We start from the raw sequence: 25,808 nt of genomic DNA, 5'->3' as shown, positions 1-25,808 counted from the left end.
GAATGATCATATCTTAAAATAGAGAGACTTTACATACAAATCAGAGAAATGTTTTGGCCACAAACTTACTGTAGGGGTAAAAGACATTTTCAAAGGAATAATAAATTCTTTTTTCTCCCCTTAAATCACATGCCTTTTTAAAAAACTAYTGCCTTTCCTATAGAGTTGTCTGATCTGTATTATGATATAGCAATGCTTTAGGGCATTTCCTATTTGACAGAACTAACTGCTCATTCTGAGAAATCCTGTTTCAGCATGACAGTATAGAGAGGCTTTAAAATCCATTATTTTAAGTCAGTGACATTACTGCTTTTCACACATATTGTTAGGCTGAAACTCAGAACAGTGGCAATACCCAAATGCTCAATGTCATGGAAGTAGTGGTAGCTCAGGGGTATCTCTTACTGCAAGCTAAGAAATCATCCTCCTGGAGAATTAAAGCAAGAAGAAATAGAATCTAACCCTGGTACAGCATTTGGTAGGGCAAAAGCATATTTGCCAGCACAGCTGTTGGAAAGCAATCTAACAAAACGGATGTTAATGTTTCCATGTATCCTAAAGTTCCTCTTGCATTTACTCTTCTGTCACTGTGGATCTACTTGAAACACGAAGATTGTGCTGAGTTCTATAAAACCCAAAACAAACTGGCCTGTAACATACAAGAAGACAGTTAACATCAGCATGAGTGATGAAACGACACCGTGCAACCCATCTGAAAGTCCGAGTCAGACGATACCGCAGCTACCATTTCTAGGTGCTCCCAGATACTGCCAGCCCAAGGCTTTTCTACAATTACTTGACAAAATGTAAAGTTAAGCTTTCTCATTCTTTATACTAGTATAACTTAGCTTCAGAAATACCTCTGAAATTTCTGATCTATCTTCACCGTATGGGCAACAGACCACAGCACTAAACACAARCTATAGGAGAAAACATTGATGTGTAAGCCATACCTTAGAAACTTAAACCTCTTTACAAATTGCTTCACATAATTCCTGTCAACTGAAAAGTATATTTAATAGTAGGGGAAATTAAACACTCAAGAGGTGAAAGGACACGTTCAAAGAAAGTTTTACATGCATAAAATCCAGATCTTCTGATGATCATGTGAACACACCACATGATCGCCCTTTCCTTCCCTGCATACAGAGCTCTTTCAAATGACTTTCTGCTCTTTCCTTTACAAAGGTTCAGTTAAGAAGGACTTGCAAAACAGTCCATCTTTTCTCTCAGGGCTGGTCTATATGCAAAGCAGCACAGTGTAATGAAAGACACAATATTAAAACAATTTACATAGCCAGTGCCTCAAACACAAGCTGAACCCATCAGAGCCAAGTTTAGAAGGTGCTCAGAGTAGCCACACACCAGCTTAACCCTGCACCTTCAGTTCTGCTAGGACAGCTTCGAGGACTGCCTGTGCGGTGACTAGAGCTCACATAGACATTCCTGAGCGAAGGTGCTCAGCTCAGATACAGCTGCTAGTGTTGCAGCAAGGGCTGTAAAACCCACCTGGCAGCTGAGGAAATGTCTACATGGCGAACCGTACAGAGATGCCCGAACTCACGGGGTCCATGCTGGCTTTAGAGCAGGGAGCTATGCAACCAAAACAGCCCCACGCAGCACCCATTCCAGTAAGATCATAACTCATTAGTTGCAACTGCTGAAGGTCTACTTCTTATGACAAAAGCCAAAGTCACGCAGGCAGCGTGACACCGCCCCTTGTACGTGTATCAGCTGAGGTCTCTCAGCACCTCAATCTAATATACAGTACTGACCTAACTCTGACTAAACACCATGTTATGGCGGTTATATTGTTAACACTTAAACCCAGTGCCAGGTAGCTGAAAGACAGTTCAGAGATGCTTAGAAAAGCTTTAATTACAACCTAGTCTTATTTACAGAACATAAAGTATCCTTACAAACTGGTTATTTAAGAGAGAAAAACATGAATCACACAACAGTGATGAAAAGAAGTTAAATATCTGATAAATCACAAATGAGTTATGATTACATCATCTTCCATTACCTTTACAAATATTAGTTAATTCTCTTTTACATTATGAATTTTAAATGGGAAAACACTAGTACTCTTATAGTGAGAAAGAGAAAACTGAGGCAGAGGAGTTAAGTAACTTCTCTGTGTTATGAAAGAAAGCAGAGTAAAAGCTTAAACTGGAGTTTATGAGTTTCCTTCCTGTGAAGCCACAAGAAATTCACTAAACCACTGTGCAGACTGGACATCTTGCGTGTTTCTGCACTGAAAATCTTCCTGATATTTAGTAATTTAGTRAGGCATTTAGTAATGCCTTATTCCATTGTCTTCCCTCTGGACAGAAGTATTAATTGATGAGTAACAATATCTGTATTAGTCTTAAGTACATGTTATAGCATTGAAATCTTCCCACAGAACCAGAAATCACCGGCATGAAGAAGGCACAGCTCTTCTCTTCTGACCCAGCCACTCTCCTCTGTAAATTGCGTGTCCAAGTGGAAAATTTCAGATAATTAGTAAAGCAAGTTGCACTAAAGCAATCAAAGACTGGATGCATAGGCAGCTTTGGGATTTTTTTAAATCAAAGGTGCAAAGCTAGGTATAACCAAAAATAAAGAGAAAAATATGTACAGGAGGCTTCCACACCCTGTTGGGTGAATAATAACCTCAAAAATATGTTATCAGGACTTAGCAGAGGATATATAAGGAGTGGAAAATTAGATAAATTAGCAAAGAAAGTTATATAGCTTAAAGGTGAGGAAATAAAGAAATACAGTAAGAACTGCCAAAAATCAAGCTGAGTTAGATTTTATAAAGTAAATGAAATAATAAAATAATGTTATGAGTTGGTAAGGTTGTCATTAGATTTGTTTTACTCTTTACCTAACCATCAGTTAACCCTATCTATTTGAGATAATGGACAGTCTTTGTCTCTACATGCTGGTTTAGCTTGATCTTCTAGTATACTGCCACTGAGTCATTGGCTCTAATGCCAAAGAGTAAAAACGAGAAAATGAATCCTTGTTTGTTCCTCGTATTTATGTTGAATCATTAGTTCAGACTTGCATCAATCTTAAAGTCTTATGATAATTTTTAAAGTCTTGATGATAACTATTTTTGCTGAAATACTTCAGGATGATCCAGAGGGAATCACAATAAAGACTGTCAAGCTCTTTCTCAAAATCCAGTTTACAATTACTTTTTTTTTTTTACTAATATGTCAAAATCTTTCCAATTTTCTTTGATTTTTATTTGACATAATTGTAATATATAAGATTGTTAAGAAGGGCAGAGGCCCATGTTGTTCTTCCCACACATTATCAGATAAACAGAGATAAGATGGTTGGTGTCCTTACCACCGAATCCTGCAGGAGTTATGCATATGTCTGCCTTATTACAGTAACATCTCTTGCAGTGTGGAGGAAATTCCTCAGTATGCAGTTCTTACTTTCCACACCCTCAAGACTTGTCTCTCCTGTTTCACCACACACATTTTCAACTAGTCTGAGGTCACTGCCATGATCTTTGTGGTATTTCTAGCCTGAAGCTCTCATACTAGTTTCCATTAGCTACTCCCTGCTGATAATCTGTCCTCCACATTCAGAAAGTGTCTATAAATATTCTTAGCTTTCTTCAAGGACTAAGCAAATCAACAAGCAGATGTGTGTCATGAAATAAAAACAACTACATATTTAATATAATTTTCTTCCAGAATAGCCTGAAGAGTTTTGCTCAAGGTATTAAGTTATGAATTCAGTCCAGTACTTCTCCATACTGCTATTTCATCCTTGTCTGCTATTTACTGGGACTTACTGTAATTCTACAATAGATTTGTTACCTAATGAAAAAAAGACATGAAAAATTCAGTAGTTCCATATAATTTTTACCAAAGTGTTATGAGAAATAAATATTTTTATTCTCCTTGTCACTCAAATATTAGTACCTTTCTACAAATGGATACACTTTAGCTGGCTTAGAGCAAAAAGCAAAAAAGAAAAAGTCAATGAACAACTTTTTTGCCTAGAGAAAGACTGGTATTTGTCATATCTGATTGCAGATAAAACCTATCAAAGAGCCTAGTGCCAAAAGACACTATTTTTGTCCATATATCTATGTCCACAAGTCCATCAAGTGCTGACAGTTACTTTTATCATCTAGAGAGTTTGGGGGAAACAGCTTAGTTTAACTCAGTTCCCCAGGTGGAGTACGACGTTCTGGCAGGATGACCTTTGGACAGTAATTGCATCTACACCCTTGCTCTTGCCAGAATAGCTTGACTGACCAGCAAGATGACTTTTTCACTCCTCTGACAAAACTATGCCAGTAAACTTGGAAGACCAGAAAAAGCCTATGATGCTTAATGACAAAACATAAAAAAATGACAGCTGAACAACTCAGTGAGATGAACTAGAAAGTTCATGAGTCCCAGAGCTATTTTTCAGAGGTTTTGTAGGCTCTGCAATGTAGCATTTGCTTCAGTTCACACTCACYAAACAAGTTAGTATTGTAAAATCAGAGTGCTACACTTGAATAGGCGCAGGACATTCCTACATGGGCTCTCACAGCCCTGCTGCTCTTGCCCACCAGAAATTGAGCCCCCCAACCTGTGGAGAAGCCAGTAAGCCATGGCCCACTAGCTCCCAGCCAAAGCTAGTAAGTAGGGTAGTACAACTTCAGAGGATGTGTCTGCCAAAGACTATGTAGGCACGTTAAGTGTTTATGGACACTGTAAGCAAATATTTATAYAGGGACATTTTTGTTCATGGCTTTTAAAGGGGCAATCATAAAAAACAAGAAAATATCAAGTAAGTTTCCTGGAATATGTGTTCTTTCTCTTGAATAAACACAAGAGAGATCCTATCCAATTTTATTTCTTTCCAATATAAATTAGCTGCATCACATGCATATATGATTTGAGTGATGACTCCCTTTTTTATAAACCCTTGGATTTGGTACTAAACTATGTGGAAGTGATGTGACCAAGGGTGGAATTTGGCCATTTTAATACTTTTTAGTCATAGTCCATATATGATTTCATGATTTTACTGCATCTTCCAAATTCTCTATATTTACTATAGGAAATCACTGGGGTCCCTCTGGATGGCAGGCCGACCCTCCAGCACATCAAAAGCTGCCCCAGAGCTGGTGTCACCTGCGAACTGGATGACAGCACGTTCCACCCCATCAGCCAGGTTTTCGATGTTGAAAAGCACTGGCCCCACAATCTACCCCTGAGGAGGACCATTCAAAACCATGTGGCAGTTAGACTTTGAACCATTAACCACTACCCTTTGAATCTGACAGTCCATTCAGTTTTCACCCACCCTGTAGGCTACCCATCCATACTGTATCTCCCCACTGTGGCTACAAGGATGTTATGAGAGACTGTGAAAGGTCTTGCCAAAGCCAAGGTAAACAACATCCACTGCTCTTCCCTCACCCCCAGAGCCAGTTTATTCATCACAAAAGGTAATTGGGTAGATGAAACGGTACCAAGTGCCCATCTTTAATGAGACTGCTGAGCAGCTAAAACATTTATCCAGGAGGGGTCCTGTCATGAGATGGCTCAGACATTGCCTCCACATCCCAAGAGAGTACACCCTAATCAGCAGGCTGTCAACAAGCCTCTGATGCAGTGATTATCCTCTTATTCTGTTTAATTTGGGCTACTTTATAGCCAAAAATGCAAGAGAGAGAGAGAGAATGAGGACAAAACAAGAGGCAGCCTTACATGATAGCAGAGAGACAATACTTTGAGAAAAAAAAAGAATTCAGGCCCAGCTCTATAAAATGACTATGTATTCAAATCACTACCTACATTCATAAACAGTATTGGGAGCAAAGAGTAAAACCTAGAGCTGTCCTCATTCAGGCACCTGCTGTGAGCAGTAGGCTGCAGAACACGGATCCTAAACACACTGAGTGGAGGGATGGGCACTACACTTTTCTGCTTGGTCAAAATCTTGCATCTCTTGCAATGCACCGAATTGCAATGCACCGGTACCTAAACTATTTTTCTTAGGGAACACTATGCCCTCGTGGAAATAGAAGGGTCAGTTTTTCACCCAACTTGGTCTATTAGCTTACAAATTTTACCTAACATGAAACTTAAATCAAATGTGCCCAAGTGATAGCTCCTGGACCAGATATGACCCATGAGACAGCTCTAATGGGCTCCTGCCTTTCTGCTGGAAGATACAGGGAATGGCAGTTTGGCCTGTATAAACTATTCCAGCTGCCTAATCCCTCTTCCAGCAGACATCAAATGCTGAAAGTCCAAACTGCGGGTGCTCAGTTTGAATAGGCAGTGATGGTAGTGCAGGAAGAATACCTTTCACCTTCTGTGCATGCATAATTCGACATAAAGAGAGGAGCCACTGCCACATTGATATAAGTTCATTCAGTTTATGAGTTCGGACCCTAATTAGTCTACCTCCCCTTTTATCATTATCACTTTTCATCCTGGTTTATTTTTGTTGCAGAGTCCAGTGATAGGGGTATTTTTTTACTATGCCTCTTATCCAAAACATTAAGGTCCCACTTTTAGTTGGAATCCTTTTATATAATTAATATAATATAAAATAATATAAATAATAAAGATTGCATTCAGAAAATGTTTAACAGATAAAACACTAACAGGTACAGACTTGCATAGCCAATGCTTTTATTTAGCTTATTTCACACCTTTTACTCCAGTATCACTGCAATGACCCATCGACCCACATTGATAGCCTGTTGTACAGGAGTCAAATTCAGCTCCAGTGTGACACAAAGTCTAATAAATACTGCTTATCAGCCTTTTTAGTGGCAGACAGAATGCGCTTCTGTTGAAGACAGTATGTACTAAATAAGACCGTGCTTCTTGGAAATTTTTTTTTCAGGTTCACACAAGACATTCTCTGACAGACTTACAGAAGGAAGAATGTGGTAGGTAAACAATAAATACGAGCGCCTGGGAAGGCCCACATTTCACCCTTCCCTATAGCTGTCTCTCACAAAAACATGTAGGGACAATAAATGAAAGAGAAAAACTTCTCAGCACCATGATATGTCGAGATGATTGTTTACCTTCTTTTGCTTTTTTGCTGCAAAATATTTCAGGTAAGAATTTTTTTTTTCTCAAGTCCAAAAACTTCAGCTATAATTTAAAGAAATGTGAAAGAAGATAAATTCTAGAAAAGATGAACAGGAATAGACTGCTATCTTATGATATTTTAATTTCCTAGGATTTGTGTTTCAATTTAATAATTGGAACTAGCTGTTTCAGGCTGTTTTTCTTACTTCAATATATCTGACCATGACAGCAAATATTTACATGAACTTTTTTGCATGTTGGCTGCTTTGCATACACTGTAGAAAGAGAGGAGAGGGAAAATTTCTTTAAGATGACTGAATACATTAAAACTGCACTCAGCCTTAACTTGAAATGCAGTTCCCAGGGGAGTTCGTCTCCCATGAATTAAATTGAAGATCCTGCTGGCTTTATTAGGCTTGCAATCATGCCCGAAGGAATCCCAGGAGGGGAGCAGCACCGCTAACAAATCAGGGGCTGCTTTCCTAAAATCTATGATAACTCATACATTTTCTGCCTGATTTAACATGTCTATTTTAATTTTCAGCTCATAAATACTAAATAACAATTAATTACCACCAATATAAGTCTACCCTTAATGTTCATATTTTTCTATACAAGTCTTATAGCACATTGCACACATATACAGAATTATTTCTATCTTTGAGTCACAGCTATCCCCTAAGTCACTTGCCCTCTCTGTGCGAAAGTTGCCCTGTGTGTAAAATGATAACTATGACACTGGATCTCTTTTTCAAGGGCTGTGAGAAGCACCTGTAAGAAATGCTACAAAAGATGTTATGATTATAACCTTTACTAATATTTGTTATTATTATAATCATTAAAAGCATTTCCATAGAAGGTAGCAGCAAACTAATTAAACACTAAAATTTGTGCCTGCTGAAACTTGGCAGGGACGGGTTGGGGGGGAGGCTAACATTAATATTTAAAATATTCCCTGCTTGTTTAAGACCCCCAGCACTGCGAGAAGGCATCTGCAGCCCACAAATCTCCCAGCACTCTCCGTCCTCCTCAGTGAATGTGCAACTCCAAGTTGTTGCATGTTTGTGGAAATCCCCCCTTACACCATATTTTTCCTTAATGTAACCCTGCATACGCAGCCCGGTCTTACAGGAGCACCCGCAGCTGTTGCTGCCGCAGGGACGAGGGAGGCGATGGCAATGCCAGCGCGCCGTTGGGCTGGGACAGCTCTCGGGAAGCAGCCCGACCTCGCAGCACCTGCCCTCATCGTGGAGCAGGCCCCCAGTTTGTGACAATTCGCCACAAATATCTGCGAGCCTTGGTTTCTCYGTGGAGGTCCCGGAGCGGCAGCCCCGCGAGCGGCAGCGCAGCCGGCTGGCCGCGGGGTCTGGAGGGCTGCGCGACGTGGCTGCCAGCTCCTYGGGCTCCGCTGCCGCCAGGCAAATTGCAAGCGAAGCTCGGTGAAAGCTTTTGAGCACTGTCCAGGTTGCAGCTGATTCTCGTTCCGACAGTTTTGCTAGATAATCTTTTTCCCACAGTTATCAACCTGGAAAAAATCCCAGCTTTCAAATGGATATTTTAAAATACATTTAATTTTCTCTTGCACAGTGAATTAATTTATTTTAATACCTCCCTTTGTCCGCAGGCTGCAGATTGATGAGACAAGTGCCGACTTCTGATGGACCTCTTAGCCAAGGAAGAGTTTCATTTCAAAAGCCGAGGTGGAAATTTTAAATGGACCCAGGACGGGATCACTGTTTTCTGGGTCGACTCTACATGGCATGAAATAACCCGGCATGTCAGAAAGCCCCATCATACTATACTAGTCCTAACTGACAAAAACATGATCCTTGGGTAGCCAAAATGCATTACCACTATTCCTTCTAAGGCTCCATGTTAATTCAGACCACAATTCAAAAACAGACTGACTCATGTGGACTTAGTAAAATATGAACTGAGGGAGGAATGAGAATCTCTCAAAAAGAAAATATCAGTTTTTAAAAATTACAACATTGATATAATAAATGCAAAATTAATAAAAATTCACAGAAATTGGTAATTTTCCTCAGTGAAAATATGTTGGCTGAGAAACAAAACATAATTTGTATTTAAATTAGATTAAATTAAAAAATCAACAGAGAAGGAAAAGGAGGTGATTATAAATAGCATGCATATAGCCATGTGAATAGAAATATTTTCACAGAGCTTTGAAAATTTAAGTTATAAACATTTTCCTGTTTTTTTAAAAATAACACTCCCTTGCCCCTCTGGGAATAAAAACAATCCTGACAGCATCACACTTCTGCAAAGAGCCTCAGCAGTAAAATGGACTGTATTCTTGACTGTATTCTTGACTGTGCAAAAAGATTTATTTGCATACAGAAATTTCTTTGCAGAGTTGGCATCTATGGCCAGAAAATGAAACTTCCACAGAATTTTTTCAGGGTTATACTGTGTGCTGTGTACCAGGATCACTGCTCTAGGTTTGTTACTTTGGGGGGCTATTTCTAGTTACTGTTCACTTTTAATTTTGTTACTATCCTTAATTTCAAAACACTGCTAATAACAATGTTAGCACAGAAAGGACTGATAAAGACATTACTGTAAAAGAAATACATAGAAGAACAATAATTTAAAATTGATAAAATAAATTAAAACAGTTTTAGATTATCTTTAAAAACAAAATATTTGCCATTAATAGTTTCTGAAAAAACTTGGAAACAAAATCTGGTAGGGTGATGGCAATATATTACTGCCTGTTTGGTTAGCACGATGATCCCTAGTAACAAAGGGAACCTCAGGCATACACGCAACTGCGACCTCTCCTGCAATACAAGGAGGAAAAGCCTTCTTTTGCTCTAGTCTCAAATCTAAAAATTTTCAAATGCTTCATATCACATTGTTTCCTATTTATCCTTTTTCTGCATTTTGCCCATTTATGCTGGGTATGAGCCATACTCTTTTCTTTCGTATATGAAAGACAGGCTGAGTTGGGAAGGGCATTTGCCTTGCAGGGGCTGAAATTATGGTCGTTAAATAAAATGGCACATCTTCACTTGACAGGCCTCTGCTAGGACCCGGACACCACATTTCAATATATGGAACAGGTCCTGAAGAAGGATTTAAGATTGGGGTCCTTAACAGAGAGAGCTGACAGTTCTGGTCCTCTCCTCTCAGCAAAAGGATATAGGAGAACTGGTAAAAGTTCAAAGAAGGGCAGCAATGGTAATCAGATGTGCAGGATGGTTTCCGGGAGAGGAGCAAGCATGTACAGCAGCACTTTTCTGCCTGGAGAAGAGATGACTTGGGGGAAACGCAAGAGGCCTACAAAATCAGAGCTGGCCTGGGGCAGTGGGTAGTGATCTAAGGTTTGCTGTCACTTCCAACACAAGGGGCATGACAAGAAGTTAGGGTAGATAAGCAAATACAAAACAAAGAGGGGGAAAAAAAAAAAGGATGGTTGGGCAGTAAACCAACAAAACTTGCTGCCAAAGTCACGGCTGCAGTGTTGCACATGCAAAAAATTTACATGGGTTCAAAGGGAGACTGAACAAATACCTGGAGGAGACATCTCTTGAGAGTTATTATATAGACAGAAACTGTAACCAGGAAATCCCTAAGCCAAAGATAGCTTGAGGCTGGGAGAGTACCCGGGGGAAGTATCACATGTATGTGCTACCCTGTTCTTACTCCTTCCTAGAATTGCTGCTTATGATCCCTGCTGGAGACAGGACAAGGGCCAGCAGACCCTCCAGCTAATCCATTATGACCATTCTTATGTTCTTATTAGTAGGTTTATTATTAGTGATTAGCGCTTAAGCCTACAGTCCTTTTTTTTAGAAGCAGGACTGTTGTATTTATTTCAGATGTATACACTGACCGTAAGAAAGCTGCTTCTAACTCAGCTTTCACAGAACAAAATAACAGTGCGCAGCAGGCCACTCCCTTTGATGTCGATGAAAAGCTCTCCAAATGTTGTTTATCAGTTCTCAGCTCACATCTGAAGCAGAATTTCAGAGCTGAGCTACCCTGCGTGGTCTGGGGGCAGGCACCCATGCACACGTCACGTCTGACCGCTGAATATGCAGTGCTGACTGCTACCGGACATCCACGCCAYGAGTCTCACATGAGAGTCATGCAGGGACCTGCAAAGTCCTCATCTACTTTACATAATGTTGGAGCAAATATATGTTTTCCAGAAAACCTTGGTGAAATAAGCCATGCAGAGGACTCCCTGACAGCACTGACATACAGGCAGAGAGGAATTCTCTGCATGCATAATAACTATACCTGTGCTGCAAATTTGTTCATAAAAAAAAACAGCTCTAAAGGAAAATGTATTGTCCAGGTTGGAGTTTTCAAAATTTCCCCCCGAAGAGCCTGACGTATCAGTGACCTCCCCACTCAAACCCAATGGGCAGTCAGGAGCTGTGGGAGCCCACCAGCACCCCTTGGCAAACGGCTATGGGCAGAGCTCAGCTCCCTTCTTCCTGGCACCTGCTGCTTCAGGGGACCCATTCCAGCCCCTTTTTCTTTCTCATTTCTTGTGTTTGTCAGATATCCAAATACTCTTGACAGAAACTGTCCTAGATTGCTGAAGAATAAGTAAACCACTATGCTAAGTTTATGAGCATGGTATGATTTACAGCCCAGCCTTCAGTTTATGTCACTCTGTATGTTGGGAGATGAGAGTCTACAGGAAAGCAACATTTCAGTTTATTACCTCTGAGAAAAAAAAATGCCTTCCTCAGCAATCCATATGCAAGTTATGCTGTCTACTCACAGCAGTTTAACTGCCCTCTGGTGTCTTTCCTCAAAAAAACAGTCTTTACTTGTACTATCAATCAGCTGTGAACAGAATCTCCAAGACAAAATCTACCATCACAAAAGGAGCTCTAGTTTAAAACTGCACTTAATTCAACCCTCAGATACGGGAAAACTGTAGGCAGCGTCTGAGGGCAGCAAGAAGAGCAGCTGCACCTGTATTACTATATCAGCTGTGTCACATCACAGATGTAAGGGCACTGCCCCCAAGTAAAGGGCACTTCAGTCACCATGTCCATTCAAATCCTCTGCCTTTAAAGGTACAAAGATGCAAATACTAAATCTTTTCACTAAGATCTGGACCTATCAGGCAATATCATCTTTAGATTACTTCCAACTAGGACTAGCCTTGAAGAGATGACAAAGTGAAACAGACTGCATCTCCCGCCTGAAAAGAAGGGTGCAAGTATTAAGTGTAGTGTTTTCACTGCCACACAGTATGCAGTCTTGGTAAAAAGTCTTTGCAATATTGGGTTTTAACTGCTCATCAGTATTTCATGTTAGGATCCACAACTTTCTGCCTGTCTATCAAGTTTCTAGCACACTTTCAGATCTTATGGAAATAATTTCACCATTCTGCCAAGTTAGCCAGTACCCCATACTGAGCTCATTTCCAAAGAATAACCTGACATTAAAAATAACGTGCTACCAAAGTTTGTATTTTTTAACTGCAAACGATTTTAAAACTATTATTTTAAATGCAGAGCACACACAGCAAAAACATAGGCAAAGAGGGTAGTGGAGAAGGTCTGAACCAGGGTCTTACCCAGCGATCTCTCCTTCGTTTGGTTGGCCGACCTCACTACGGGAAGGCTTGCTCGCGTGCGGCTGCCCCGAGAGAACGGGGTTGGAGAGTCGCCCTCAGACATGGCTTCTAAGGAGTCAGCAGATGCTTCGGAGAGATGCTCTGTCTGATCACCCAAAGTGGGCTGTGGGCTCTGGGATGGCTTTGGGCTTTTTGTCTGCAAAATAGAGTATTTCATTACTGAGCAGTAATTGAAACAGGAACATACGGGAAGAAAACAAAGAGAAGGACAAAGGCCAAACTTCTTCAGATACTGGTATGCTGAAGGTGACCTCCAGGCATGTTAAGAAAATAGTGTCCGTGGTTATTCTGTTAAGATTTTTATTCCTGTACATTCACAGTGTAAATTTTGTTACTAACAGGTCCCTCGGGATAAGGGGAGATGGTGCTGAGGAGATGTATGGTACTTCTGCTCCTTGCTGCTCAAACAACCACTACAGCATAAGCATGTGTGTAAGCATGTGCCCAGGCATGTATATGCACACACACAACCCGAACAGATATGATCAGAAATTTATTCATGGTGCTTTTAAACCCTCAGTATTTAGAAGCATGAAGAGGGCACCTGCAGCACAGCAGCGTGTCAACTTTATTTAAGCCATCTGAAACTATATTTATAATGGAGAAAAACTTAAAATGCTGCTCTTATCTTGACAAGTCTACTAAGAAAAATACCCCCCAAAATAAATGTTGCGATGTAGTAATTAGCTATCAATCTCAATACATTCTGCTGTGCAATCTATAAAAGGTACAGGTCATGCAGCAAGGCCAGTTAGCTTTCTAACATTTCTACCCGAAGTCACAAATAATTTTTCTGCTTTTAGTTGCATCAGCATAAATCAGAAAGGTCTTCATTAACTGACCAAATTACCTATGATTTTTACTGGGCAATCATACTTACTAGTAAATTGCTAAACAGTATCTGAAAAGATAGACTCTCTCTCTTGGTAGGAATCCATCTAAGCACTTACACTGACCCTTATCATTGTAAGATCTGCCTAATAAAAACATCTGCAATGGGGGATAAAATGTCCTGAACATTTTTTGCTGACTGCAAAAGGCACTTACAATGTCACTTACAAAGAGGAGCTGCATTAATAAATATACTGAGTACTGTTTGCTAACACCCCTCAACCATCTGTTACTATTATTCTGGAAGAATAATTTTCCAGTTTCTCAAGCAAACTTTATATTGTGACAGACTAGGACAGACACTGTGCAGCAGAAATTCAAAGCAAAACAAGCTTACTTTTTCCCCAAACTAGTATGAAAATATGAACTTTAAAATGCTTCTAATCAGCACCAGGCACAAGATGTCACAAAATATATCCATTTTTCTTTTAACCATCATTTAAGGTCAGATATTAAAAAATTAAAAATTAAAAATCACATTAAAAGTCCCCTGTATTAAAATCAACTCCAACCTCAAGTCTGAACATTCTGTCAAAATCCAGAAAAGTTTTTCTTTCTTTCTGGAAAGCCAAGATGACATATCTTGCTGACGTCTGGTTCCTTCAGCAATTTTTCAAGTGAGATGAGTGAGCTTGTTTCAGCAATAGCATGGGTCATATAATATTCCCCATGTGACCTCGAATGTACAAACAACTTTAACTTTTGTTAGATTTTTCATTAATGGCTGTAGAGCCCCTCTGTTGCCAAGCTGTTCACTCCCTCACAAATTATAATAAGTTAGAAATACCTCAAGAGAAAGTTAAACCCTCCAGAACTTTCCAGTTTTGAAATGTTAATACTAAAATATTAGATATTATCCAATGTCCTGCAGTGAAACTGTTCAAAAGCTTTGAATTTTTGCAGGACTTAAAGCTAACAGCATTTGTTCTCAGCAACTAAAGTATGCTTTGAAGTGCCTCTGACACGGTCAGCGCCAGTCTGCAGGTTGTAAACACAGGGAGTTGCGCCTGAAAGCTTACAGTGGTGACAAGTGGCCTGCAAACATGAAGAAAGAATTTGATTAGTCAGTACTTCTTCATTCAGCTTTCCGAAACGGCTTGGGAACCATCACTCCTGAAGCTATTTTATTTACACAGGCATATTACAGGAATACTACCAAGTCACGTCATTATAATTTCTTAATTCCTTTTACTGATTAATATATAACTGAAATAYAAAACAGAGTGCGAGAACATGCAACAAAATCAACCTGTGAAAAGTCTCAAACTTCAAAGTCTGTGGGGGAGGGGATTGCTTTTGTTTCTTTAAGAAAAAGTATTCTGATAAGATGAATCACACTTTGCTTCATTTTCTTCCTCTTTTGCTTGAACCCCCAGATCTCATTTAAGATATGCAAGTGCATGTAGAAGTTTACCTACACATATGACGAGATGCAGATTCAAGGCGAAAGAGGGTGCTGGGTGACTGTAACCCCCATTAGCACCAGCTGGACACGGCTGTAGCTGGGCAATCACCCAGCTGGCCCAGTCAGCGCGCGGATGGAGCCAGCCCCTAACGCTGTGTCTCCCTGGTGCTCCGTGAGCAGCTCCTTAGGACCAGGCACACGGCATTTGGGACTGTATTGTGACTACCAAAAGCCCTTGGAGCAGCCCTCACGCCACAGCCCAAATCCTGCCGCACGAAGAGGCTTGCCAAAGACGACCGAAGCAAGGCAGAGTCACACGGACACTGCGCTCAGACACGAAGCCCAGGCCCCCTCCTGACATATGCTGGGGTAAGAACACACCACGTCCACTACAGCAAGTGGAGCAACACAAATGTAAAACCAATGCAAACTCCTAATGAGATCCACGATGTATAAACATATACTTTGTTAAAGGCCTCAAGATATATGCCATGCTCAGCTAGTGCAAATGCTGTATTTCAGGAACAATTCTGAATTTTAAACAGATTGTAAAGAAGTCCCAAAACATAGCAACAATAATGGCCATTCAAGTAACTGAGAGATATGAGGGCATATTTGATAGGGAAGCAGTTTTATTATTGGCAATGAGCTACAATAATCAAGCGCATTTCAAGGCAGCCCTTCTTAGGAAAACCAGCCCATGAAGTGGGGAGAGGGCAAGCAATGTCTGTGGAGCCATGAACTGCAAGGACTTGTAAAGATAGATGAAGAAAGCAAGGCAGAAACTTTCAGCACTGTGTCAATATTCTGTATGTGGATTCCAAAATCAAATAAGATAAATAAGACAGATAACAAAGAAATACTTACTAAATCATACCATATAAATTGTTTTCCCTAAGAACTGTTCACTAACATATTTAAAAATTATTCAAACACTCAATATTTCAGGAAGTGTCCCTTTAAATACCCAATTTTCTAGAGCTAATGTGCAGTATAAACAATTACAAAGGTAAATATTCACCATATTCCATGTTTCAGGGGCYACCAGAACCCAACTAGAGCAGCAGCGTGGACTGCTGCCCCTAGAGGTGGGACGAGACAGTAACTCTGCATGTTGCATAAATCCCGTAAAAGCAATGAATCAGACTTTACTGTGTCTGGGTGGCTGTCACTTTACCTGCTAGCAAAAAGCAAAAAGCGTAACACTCAACACAGAAGAAAACTCAGGCATTTCACAAAAGAGCAGTATAGAGCAAAATGAAGTCACTGTAACAGATGCTCCACACGTGAATACAAAAGCAAGCAAACGCCAGCAGCTTTCTAGCCATACCTGGCATAAATGCCAGAAGACAGAAGAGGGCTCAGAATAATGCAGTGGTCTCTCAGTTTTTCCCTGTGCCAATGCTAGTTATCAGTTTCCTACTGTTTTATTTCATTTTCTTAGTATACAAGGATACACACCTCTGTAATCTTTTTAAGGTATGTATTTAAGTATAATATAGGGAATAGCAGTTACAGAAGGTCTGTATTCTAAATCTCTAAAGAGATTCTAAATACTCTTGGTATTTTATCAAGGATTAAAACTTTGGTTAATCACGCCTCATGCTTGTCTGTCAAAGCTTGTCCAAAGTACGCAGTTTTAATGTATCTGCAGTAGTTCTTTCACTGAGCGCAAAAAAGGTGCAAAAAAATACAGGACTCTTTGGATTTAATAAAATTTCAAATAATCAACAGGGAAAACAGAAGGTACCTGAATAAGGAAAAGTGACGTGCTGCAGAGATGCCAATCAGAGCAATATAGCGAGCAGTCACTGGGCACCAGGGATGTCCCACGCAAGCTGGTTCTTCTGTTTCTCTGCTCACATTTACCTCCACTAGTCCCTTCACCCTTTTGTTCTACCCAGTTTTATTGCTCTGTTCTTTAGAACTTCCTTCCATGCTCATTTCCGGTTGTTTTCCATACCAAACTATATATTTGAAAATTTTTACATTCTTTTCCTTTCCAAAATCTCTCCTGTGAATTTGCTCCACACAGTTTCACAGACTAAAAAAAAACCTAGGAAAAAAAACCCTTCCAAAATCCCATAACCTGAAGCAGGATTTAACTTCACCTCTTGATCAATTTGCACTTTTTATCTCCTGTTTCCAGGAACTTCCTTAGACTTTATCTAGACAAACTGTTATCTCTTTAGGAGAAGAATCTTATCATACACATCTTTCTTCATCACACTTGTGTCAGATCACAGTTATCTGAAGGAAGGATCCACTTTTTCCAAAGATGCAGAATCTTTGGGGTCCTGTATTATCACAACTACAAAGTTTTACTTGTCTGGACATGCTATTAGTGATATATTGTTGACAGAAGAGAAAATTAGTACTAGTCACAAATTTTTAAGTATTTATTATAACAATGTTTTCCATAGAACTCAGACAAATTAAATTTCTATACATGCCCGTATAAACTCAAGTTTGTATTACATCTATGCAATACATACATTTGGGTACACACCCACACCCACACCCATACACACACCGAGGGAACAGGCAAAGTCTCCCACAAAAGATTTTCACTTGTGAAAACAGAAATATGTTAGGTCAGGGGGAATGGGGTGGAGGGGGTGATGCTGCAGTTGAATGCAACATGACTGTCTTTCATGAGAAGGTAACTTCCCCTTATGTACTATTTCACTGTTATGAGATGGAAAACTCTCTGACATGCTGCTTTCAGACACCACCAGAGGAAACGGCAGCGTGGCAGGAGCTGCCACGTGCCGGCGCTCTGCTGCCCGGGCTAACGAGAGCAGGAGGGCAGCCGCCCGAGCGACACCGCGCAGACACTTCAGGACCTAGTTATGCTATTCCCCAATGGCCGCTCGTGCGCTGGCAAGCGTCTCTGGCTTTTATTCAYGTATTTAAAGTATGGCCGTTTCACTGTTTTCTGTTGAATCAATGACAGTGAGTTACGCAGCCGTTCCTTGCTCGAACGCCTGCTCAGTTTGACGGCAGTATGAACTTGCTGTGGTATGAACGGCCCCAAAACTTTCTTCTTGGGTAAGGAGAAACACCGTGTCCGAGCCCCGGGCGCTCGCTGTCCCCAGCACTGAAACAGGGATGCGTGCCACCCTGGTCCGAAGCCTCCCTGATCCGGGGGGATGCTCTCCCTTTGGGTACTCCTGCGCTTCTCCTTGGCTGCGGCGCTGGCGGCCTCCCGCTGCCGCTGCCCGGCCKCAAGGAAGCCCAAACTCACCACACTCCCGCAGGAGCGAAGCCTGCAGGGCGCAGATCACAGAGTGCTCCCCGCGTCGCCTGCGGCACGGGAATTAAGCAAAGTGAGGAATTCAGTGCAAATGAACCTGAGGTGCAGGCACAGGGCAGACCTTTTCAGGCTCCAAGGAAGGGAGGAAACAGACCCTTAAGACTTTCCCAAGTAAGGTAAAAGAGAGCCTTCCTCTTCCCTCTCAGTATGACTAAGAAGGCAGGGAAGACGAACTCATCCCATGGCACCAAGYGCCACAGGAAGATGCATTAAAACCTGATAACGCTCAGTCACAGCAACATGTTATCAGAGCCCATTACTAATACCATGTCAGGATGTCACACTGAGTGATTATTTTCCTTGTTTCTATGAATTTATCTGGAGACAAAGCTCCTCACTGCTCCTGACAGGATCATTAGCACCACTCTGTGTATTTGTTGATGCTGACCCCAGTTCCTTACACCTAGTGGGGAAAACACGTTTAATCACGTGGCAGAAAGTATCATCCATTTTTGTAGGGTGGAATGATATTCAAATCATCCTAAAAATCTGCACGTTTTCCCAGTAGCCTTGCGACCTCCTGTGGGTGGCCAGCTGCCTGCTCCCTGCTGTGGTAAGCATCCAGAAACAGCTCTTCTGCTCCGAGGCAGCGGGACCGCTCAGGCTTCAGCACGGGGATCCTCGCAGCCACCACAGAAACTGCTCACAAAACTCTCCCGTGGAAGCGACTGGCGTGGGAGCCACGTTTTCAAATTTTGGTTCCTGACTGTAAGCGCCTCCATAAACTGAAGCCTGTTTTTCAGGAAAGCTAAGCGCTTACAGTAAAAATATTCATTAGAACCAATAAAAGCTGTAGGTGCTCAGCACTTAGGCTGCCAGACCTCTCATTCAGATGCTTAATTGGAGGGACTTGCATTTGAAAATGTTGCCCTAAGGAACTCAGCAGCCCGTCTAAGAGCAGCTTAATTGGCGAAGACAAGTCCAGACTGAAATATGCAACGTGCCGTGGCATCTCTTTCAAATACACGAAAAATAAAAAAACCCAAGTCATCCATGTTAAAGCGTAAAAATATTTGTCAATATTTTTCTGTCCAAATCCGAGGTCTCTTTTCACATAAATGTCAGTCTGAGATTTTAGGGTGGAAATTAAAGTAAAATGTTAGACAAAACTAAGAGTCATCCATTGGTAATAAGCAAAAATCATACTAAATGAGTGAAATCTTTCATTTAAAAATAACATCTAACCCTCTACTTTATTCTAATGCCTTATGACATGATGTATTTATTTATAAGTGATAGCTGAATTTAAAAAGTGACCCATCACCTCACTATTTTTTGCCGCACAGGCTTCTATGGCCCCATCAATTTTGCTCAGAGCAAAATTTGTTCTTTCACAGTCTCTGTCATATTCTTGCATTATAGCTTCAGTTTATTATTGCTCTGTTTAAATAAGTTATCCATAAATTCCAGCCTGGATATCAACATTTGTCTTAATTAAAATCTTATGTCCATTTCAGTTGGAAACTATTTCTCTTTTCCCTCCTAAAAACCCTACTGTGAAGTATTCATGAGACAGAATGACCCCTTGTTCCACCCGAGAGAGGGCTGCATTTCATCAGCAGTGGGCGAGGTAACTCCTACCTACACAATCTGTAAAAATGTCATGAGAACTCTAAAGATTAAAAGGGTTTTTTTAAACAAAAACTGTCATTATACTGATTAAAGGGGAAAGATCCTTACATACTTAAAACCACATGCAAAAAGGCCAAAAAAAAAAAAGAATATATAACAGATGCCTAAATGTACCTAGGGGATAATGCGTTCTGATTCAAGAAAATGATTTTCTACCCATCCCTTTTCTCCCACACATATCCCTAAGGAAAACAGAAGGAGGGTCTGTTTTTGTGGTGTCTGTTTCCCAAAGCAAACGAACATGATACAAATTCCAGCTCCTGGCTGCCCTGGTAAAACCTGTTTTTCTGCATTTCTAAAAGCCAGAAAGGATTTCTTAATTAACATGCTATTTTAAAAATAACTGGGGGAGAAAAAAAAAGACATCAACAGTAAGCCTTGCAAGTGGGAGTGAGGTCTTCAGGACAGGGTGCGAGCCGCCCTTTACGGATGCCTGGAGTCCTGACAGCTAGTGGGTGCTACCAGCCCCAAACAATAATAAATACTCGGGCAGCACAGGCAGGAGACGGAGCGCTGTGCCAGGCCTCCAGCAACAACACACCTACGCTCTCGACTTATTTTTAGCCTCGATCCATGGAAGTAAATGTGTGATGAAATACTTAGCAGAACTTGTTGTTCTGGCACCTGGGAAAAGTTACAGGGCTGCTCTAATGCTTTACAGCAGAGGAGCTTCTCGTATTCCTCCTTTCCTACTTGTCACCATGCCTTTGCTCTTCTTTTTCCCTCCCTCTAGGCCATCCCATTAGTAAATTAGGGAGAATCCTTATTGTTTTCCACACGTCTGCCTCTCCCACTCTTCTCTGTGGTGAGCATTTTTATTGTCATATTTAAATTCTGTTAAATGGAAACAAAATGAGTCAGGAAGTGACAAATCAGGTGCAAATACAGCTACAGTATGCACTGCATGCTCTAAGGCCTTATTCCTTAAGCAGCAGATGCTAGCTCAGCGCTTTAGTGATGGGGCTTTTGACGGCAGTAAAAAGCATGCAGTGGCACCTTTTAAATACGCATCTAAAACATGTACACATACTCCCTATACTGGTGAAAAAGATGCAACTCTGTAGTAGACATCCACGTTATAATTCATATAGAAGTGGAAGAGGAATTCAATAGAAAGAAAGACGATATACAGGTAACTTTACAGGTGCACATCATATGTGCAGGTATACTGATTTTGAAGAGCCATGGCCTTCTTAGCTGAGCCAATCTGTTACACTGAAATGTAGGATATATCAAAAGAGAAATGCTTCTAAATCTGTATGACAACAGAGGAGAAAACTAGACAGGGGAAGTAGCACCCCAAGATGAGCAGGGACATGTAAAACAGGTGAACATTAAAATCCTTTGCAGAAGTTAAATAGGGGCTCTTTTAAATGTTAATTTATATTCTTGCTGGGCCTACTACACTCTGAGTTCTCCAGTCATTATCTTATTTACATATCTATTGTGTTCCTTCAGTATAAAGTCTCAGAAAAAGATCAATTTGCAAGCTGCAGAACTAAGCTTTTTGCATATCCATACAGATATATTTACTTCCACATCCACAGATCTGTTCTTAGCTTTCCAGCAAGACTTTTACCCCTTACTCAAGTTCCAAATATGCAATAAAAACATAGTTAGAATTAGGACAGCTGGTAGGGGCTACTTATTTATCTAGGAACTTTCACTGAATTTTGGTGGATTTCAAAGCACTTATCTAAGACAAGAGTCTGGACTTCATGCCCATCATGCCATTATAGGAAAAGTCAGAATTAAAAAACTATCAAAGGATGCACATGCATCACATTCCTATATAAAATTAATCAATATGGATGACACTTCACTGCTGTGAAATACAGAGGGAAAGGCATGCAGATCCATATGTATTCAACACCAGTTGTGATGCAAACCACACACGGTTAAAAGGCAGCAACTCAATCCACAGCAGAGTGCAGAAAAAGAAAGTACAGTACTAACTCTCTGAGAGGATTCAATTTTCATCAAGTACCTTTGAATGTCAAGTTCTGAATGAAGGGAGACCAACATGCACTGCAAAACCTGTGGATAAAAGAGAGAGAAAAGAAAAGGGGGGGAAAAGAAACTTGTTAAAATGAAAGGAAAAAGGAGAAAAACAATTAAAAAGAAAATAACCTGCACATACTGAAAGTATACTGAGTAAACAAACAATGGAAAAAGAAAAGAAAAGAGAAAAGAAAAGAAGATAAAAGAAAAGCACTGAAAAATAATGTAGGAAAGGCACACCTGCCAGGGAGCAACATGTTCTGTCAATATTTAATATGCAATATCCTGAGGACCCTTGCTGGATTCAGTTCAGATGCACTACATGTAGTGGTGTGTCAAAGAAATGGAGAATGTTTTTCTAATATAAGAGTTAAGCAGAAAGTTAAGCCACCCAGTTTCAAACATATATCTAGCAACCATATCTTTCAAGAAATGGCAAATATGCATTCTTCTTAAGAAATGATACAATACTTGGCTGGTGTTAGCAGCAGTCATTACACTTCTGGGCTGTTTTCACACTTACTACAGAGGCATGGAATTCTTTAAGCAGTACTTAGAAATATTATATTATTCTTGTTTAACCACAATTTTGCAAAGAAAAAAAGATAAACTATAGTATGATTAAGAAGCATTCTCCAGTCATGTCTCTCTTTACTATTCTCCATCTGATCTTAAAGCACACAGAATGTGAAAACATGTGAAAAGGGGTTTAAGGCCAAGAAAGAACCAAGCATCTTTACCCCTAACAAATGAATGACATGAGAATTGGAGGGGAAATTGCCTAGTGATGTTTGAGCCCTAATAGGTGGAAGTCCTATGTGTTCCTTAATCTTCATTTGCTGCGAGGGTGGGGGTGGGGTGTAGAAGGATATTATATAGTGCTTTAAATAACCTTCTCTGAGCACTTTATTCCTCCTTCAGCCAGTGTCAGGCTCCCACGACAACTGCTGCTGCTCTATTCAGGGCTTGCAGCTATTCACATCAGGCAAAGACATTCAGACTGCTTTGATAACAAGCACATTGTTATTAAGAACCTTACTTAGCAATTATGATGCCAACATCATAATTAAGCGAGTAATTCAAAGAATCTTTTGAATTTTACAAACCCAGGGGACATGAACATATGATAGTTGATTCTAGGGACAAGATAAGCAGCATGCAACTGCGCTGTGATTTTTCATGATTTAGTCTGTTGGATACTTTGAAAGGGCAGTACCATTTTATTTAAAGAGAACAATAGGTCATTTTTCTCCTTATGATAAATGCATCATTCAGAATTGTTCAAGTAAAATGTGATCTTTAGAAATAAGCTATTTATGCAAACACGGTACAAATTAAACGCAACCTTCCGGCAAAACCTGGATAAACTCCAATTCCAAACCACAAAGACAAAACAGTCATTTGACAATGTCTCAGTAACACTGAAACTGTATTAGAGTTTTTCACGTTTTTATAATGTCACTACCCCACACATGCAAAGACTGGAAAATTCTATTTGCCCTTTAATTAAACTATTGTCCTTTTTTAAAAAAAAAAAAAGTTATGGATTTTCTAAGGACTAAATCCCAACTCAAAGCCAAATACAGAAGGTTTCCAAGGGAAAAAATCATGCTGCATGGCTACCTGACTTTCAGTCAGCATTAGATCTCAAGACCATGCTTTGAAAGCGGCATTGCTCTGTAAAACAGCAAAATTAAAACTATGCGAGAATCACTCTCCCTAAATCCATTGCATAAGATCAACTTGAGTTACTCAGTTTCCTCAAACTCTGTCACCCTGAAGGGGAAATATAACTGTTCCCACTTTCTCTGGATTTTCCTAGTCCCAAAGGAAGCAAAAGATCATTTATGCCATAAAGTAGGGTAATGAAATAAGGGTGCTTGACAAAACCAGCAACCCTCCCTACCCGCAATCTAAGGAAAATGTTGTTTGTACCCTTAGCTCTCCCCCTCTTTCCTCATAGCAACATATTTATTTTAATTCTAACACAAGTAGATAGATAAGGATTTGTAGTTAAAATACATAAAGCTAGTCCACCTAGATCCAGAAGTCTCTCTCCTCTTAGCACAGTTGTTCCAAAATCACATGGTGCTGCATGTGATACAGCACTGGAGTTAGCAATCTTTGAGCAAACACAGTCTGACAGGAAAAAATGAATCACACAAACACAAAATCACAATGCTGGCAGTACAGGAGAAGTACCTAGAGAATCCGGGGTCAGGTAGCACCAGGAGACAAACGAGGCCTCGACGATATTAATATGGCACACTTTTGTGTCTCCTAAAGAAGACACAGACATGCCAATATGGGAGAAATATAATCAAGAACATTGCTGCAATCCCACATACAGACCTTATTACAAATGAGATTTGAAGACATTTGGGTCTGAATCCAAACTGAAAATATGGCCTCATTTGGCACTTTCACAAATATTTCTTAACTTTGCATATTTGTTTCCAAACTCAACAGCCCACTGAAGCCTTCACCAGCACTCTGATGACCTCCTAGTTATTTAAAGAAATAACGATCTATTTCTTCCTTTCCTCCTATGTTGTAGGGGAATTTTTGTTTTTTTCCATATGTGGGCATGCATGCGGATATATATAGTCCACAATGATGGGAAATGAATTCAAGGAGAGCTCTGCAATTCCCAAATGCAGCGAGGACTGCAATCTCCCCCTCCCCTAGGGATAAGTTCCTGTGACAATTCCCTATCTCCTGCTTCCCTCACAGGCTGGCTACTTCATTGTTCCAGAAAGGTTGCCTATCATAGGAAGTAACTCGAATGAGCAGAGAAATAAGAAGTTAGAGTAAATACCATAGAAGATTAAAAAGCCTTGGACTGGACTTCCTATGAAATAGTCGTAAAGTGCAGAACACCAGACTTACGTGCTCTCAGCAACCTCTACTGGCAAGCAGAGAAGCTCCTGTGCTTCACACTAAACTGAGTTTTACAGAGCCTGCGACTTTATTCCTGTACATGAGAGTCCGAATCCTTTGCTGGTTTAAACGAACATTACACAACTGGCTTCAGCAGCACGACAATGACCTAATGTAGGTGAGCTTGGCCCCGTGAGCTGGAAGAATGATGGGGATTTTCGCTGTCTGTCACCACAGACCCTCAAAGCAGCAAGGTTCCTGTTGAAACAAGTATTAAGTCTTCACGAGCTGTGAAAGCAAACAGCCAGAATAAAAGCAGTACCAAGTCCAGTCAATGTTGGGTAAACATAGAAAGAAACAGATTAAGACAGGCAGGTAAAGCTATAAAGACAAATGGAGAAAATTAACAAAAGGGCATAGGCAATGTCTTCTGGAAAAAGGTGGAAAAATGTTAGAAGCCAAGGAGGAGAATGGAAAACGGGGCAGGGACACTCTGCACAGCTAATGGAGCAGTTGCAGAGCCTCCCTAACCAGCAAGTATGAGGAGAAAGTAATGCTGCATGAAGAGAAATTGATTTCAGGATCCAATCCTTATTGTAATGAGAAAGGTACTGGGAACAAAGGAAACAGCTGCCAGACATGTTGCTTTTGAACTTTAAACCAAAATGGAGTGAGCAGTGGCCTTGGAAAAGGTGTAGAAAGCTAACAGCCAGAGGAGGAWAGCAAAGATGCCAGGAATGCGCTGAACGTCGTCAGACGGAGTCCTGAGAGACGTCTGGTGAATGCCGCTTGTAAGGTAGTATCCAGAGGATTAGCATGCAGTAACTTAGGGAGGACAAAGATTAATATCTTGGGGCTGACTGTATTAGTCATTATCCCAGGGCCTTAAAAATGAGGGTGAATGAACTGTAAGACTGCCTTGTGGGATCAGCTTGCTAAGCAGATCAAAGGAAAGTATTCACCATTTTAAGCAGGATCAGGCCTGTA

At 40.5% G+C, this 25,808-nt stretch overlaps 1 protein-coding gene across 2 annotated transcripts in view; it reads right to left on the bottom strand.

The window, feature by feature from the left end:
• Positions 1–25,808, bottom strand: part of KIAA1217 (KIAA1217 ortholog) — a 187,240-nt gene that overhangs the window by 85,594 nt on the left and 75,838 nt on the right. For both annotated transcript variants that reach the window (XM_026065772.1, XM_026065771.1), the window contains exon 3: positions 12,637–12,832. In XM_026065772.1, coding sequence (XP_025921557.1) covers positions 12,637–12,832 — 196 coding nt within the window. The remainder of the gene's footprint in view (positions 1–12,636; positions 12,833–25,808) is intronic.

This window comes from Apteryx rowi, unplaced genomic scaffold, assembly GCF_003343035.1.
Source record: "Apteryx rowi isolate R43461 unplaced genomic scaffold, aptRow1 scaffold_231, whole genome shotgun sequence".
Lineage (NCBI taxonomy): Eukaryota > Metazoa > Chordata > Aves > Apterygiformes > Apterygidae > Apteryx > Apteryx rowi.
The sequence above is the reverse complement of the archived record's forward strand: the minus strand, read 5'-3'. Positions and strand labels throughout refer to the sequence as shown.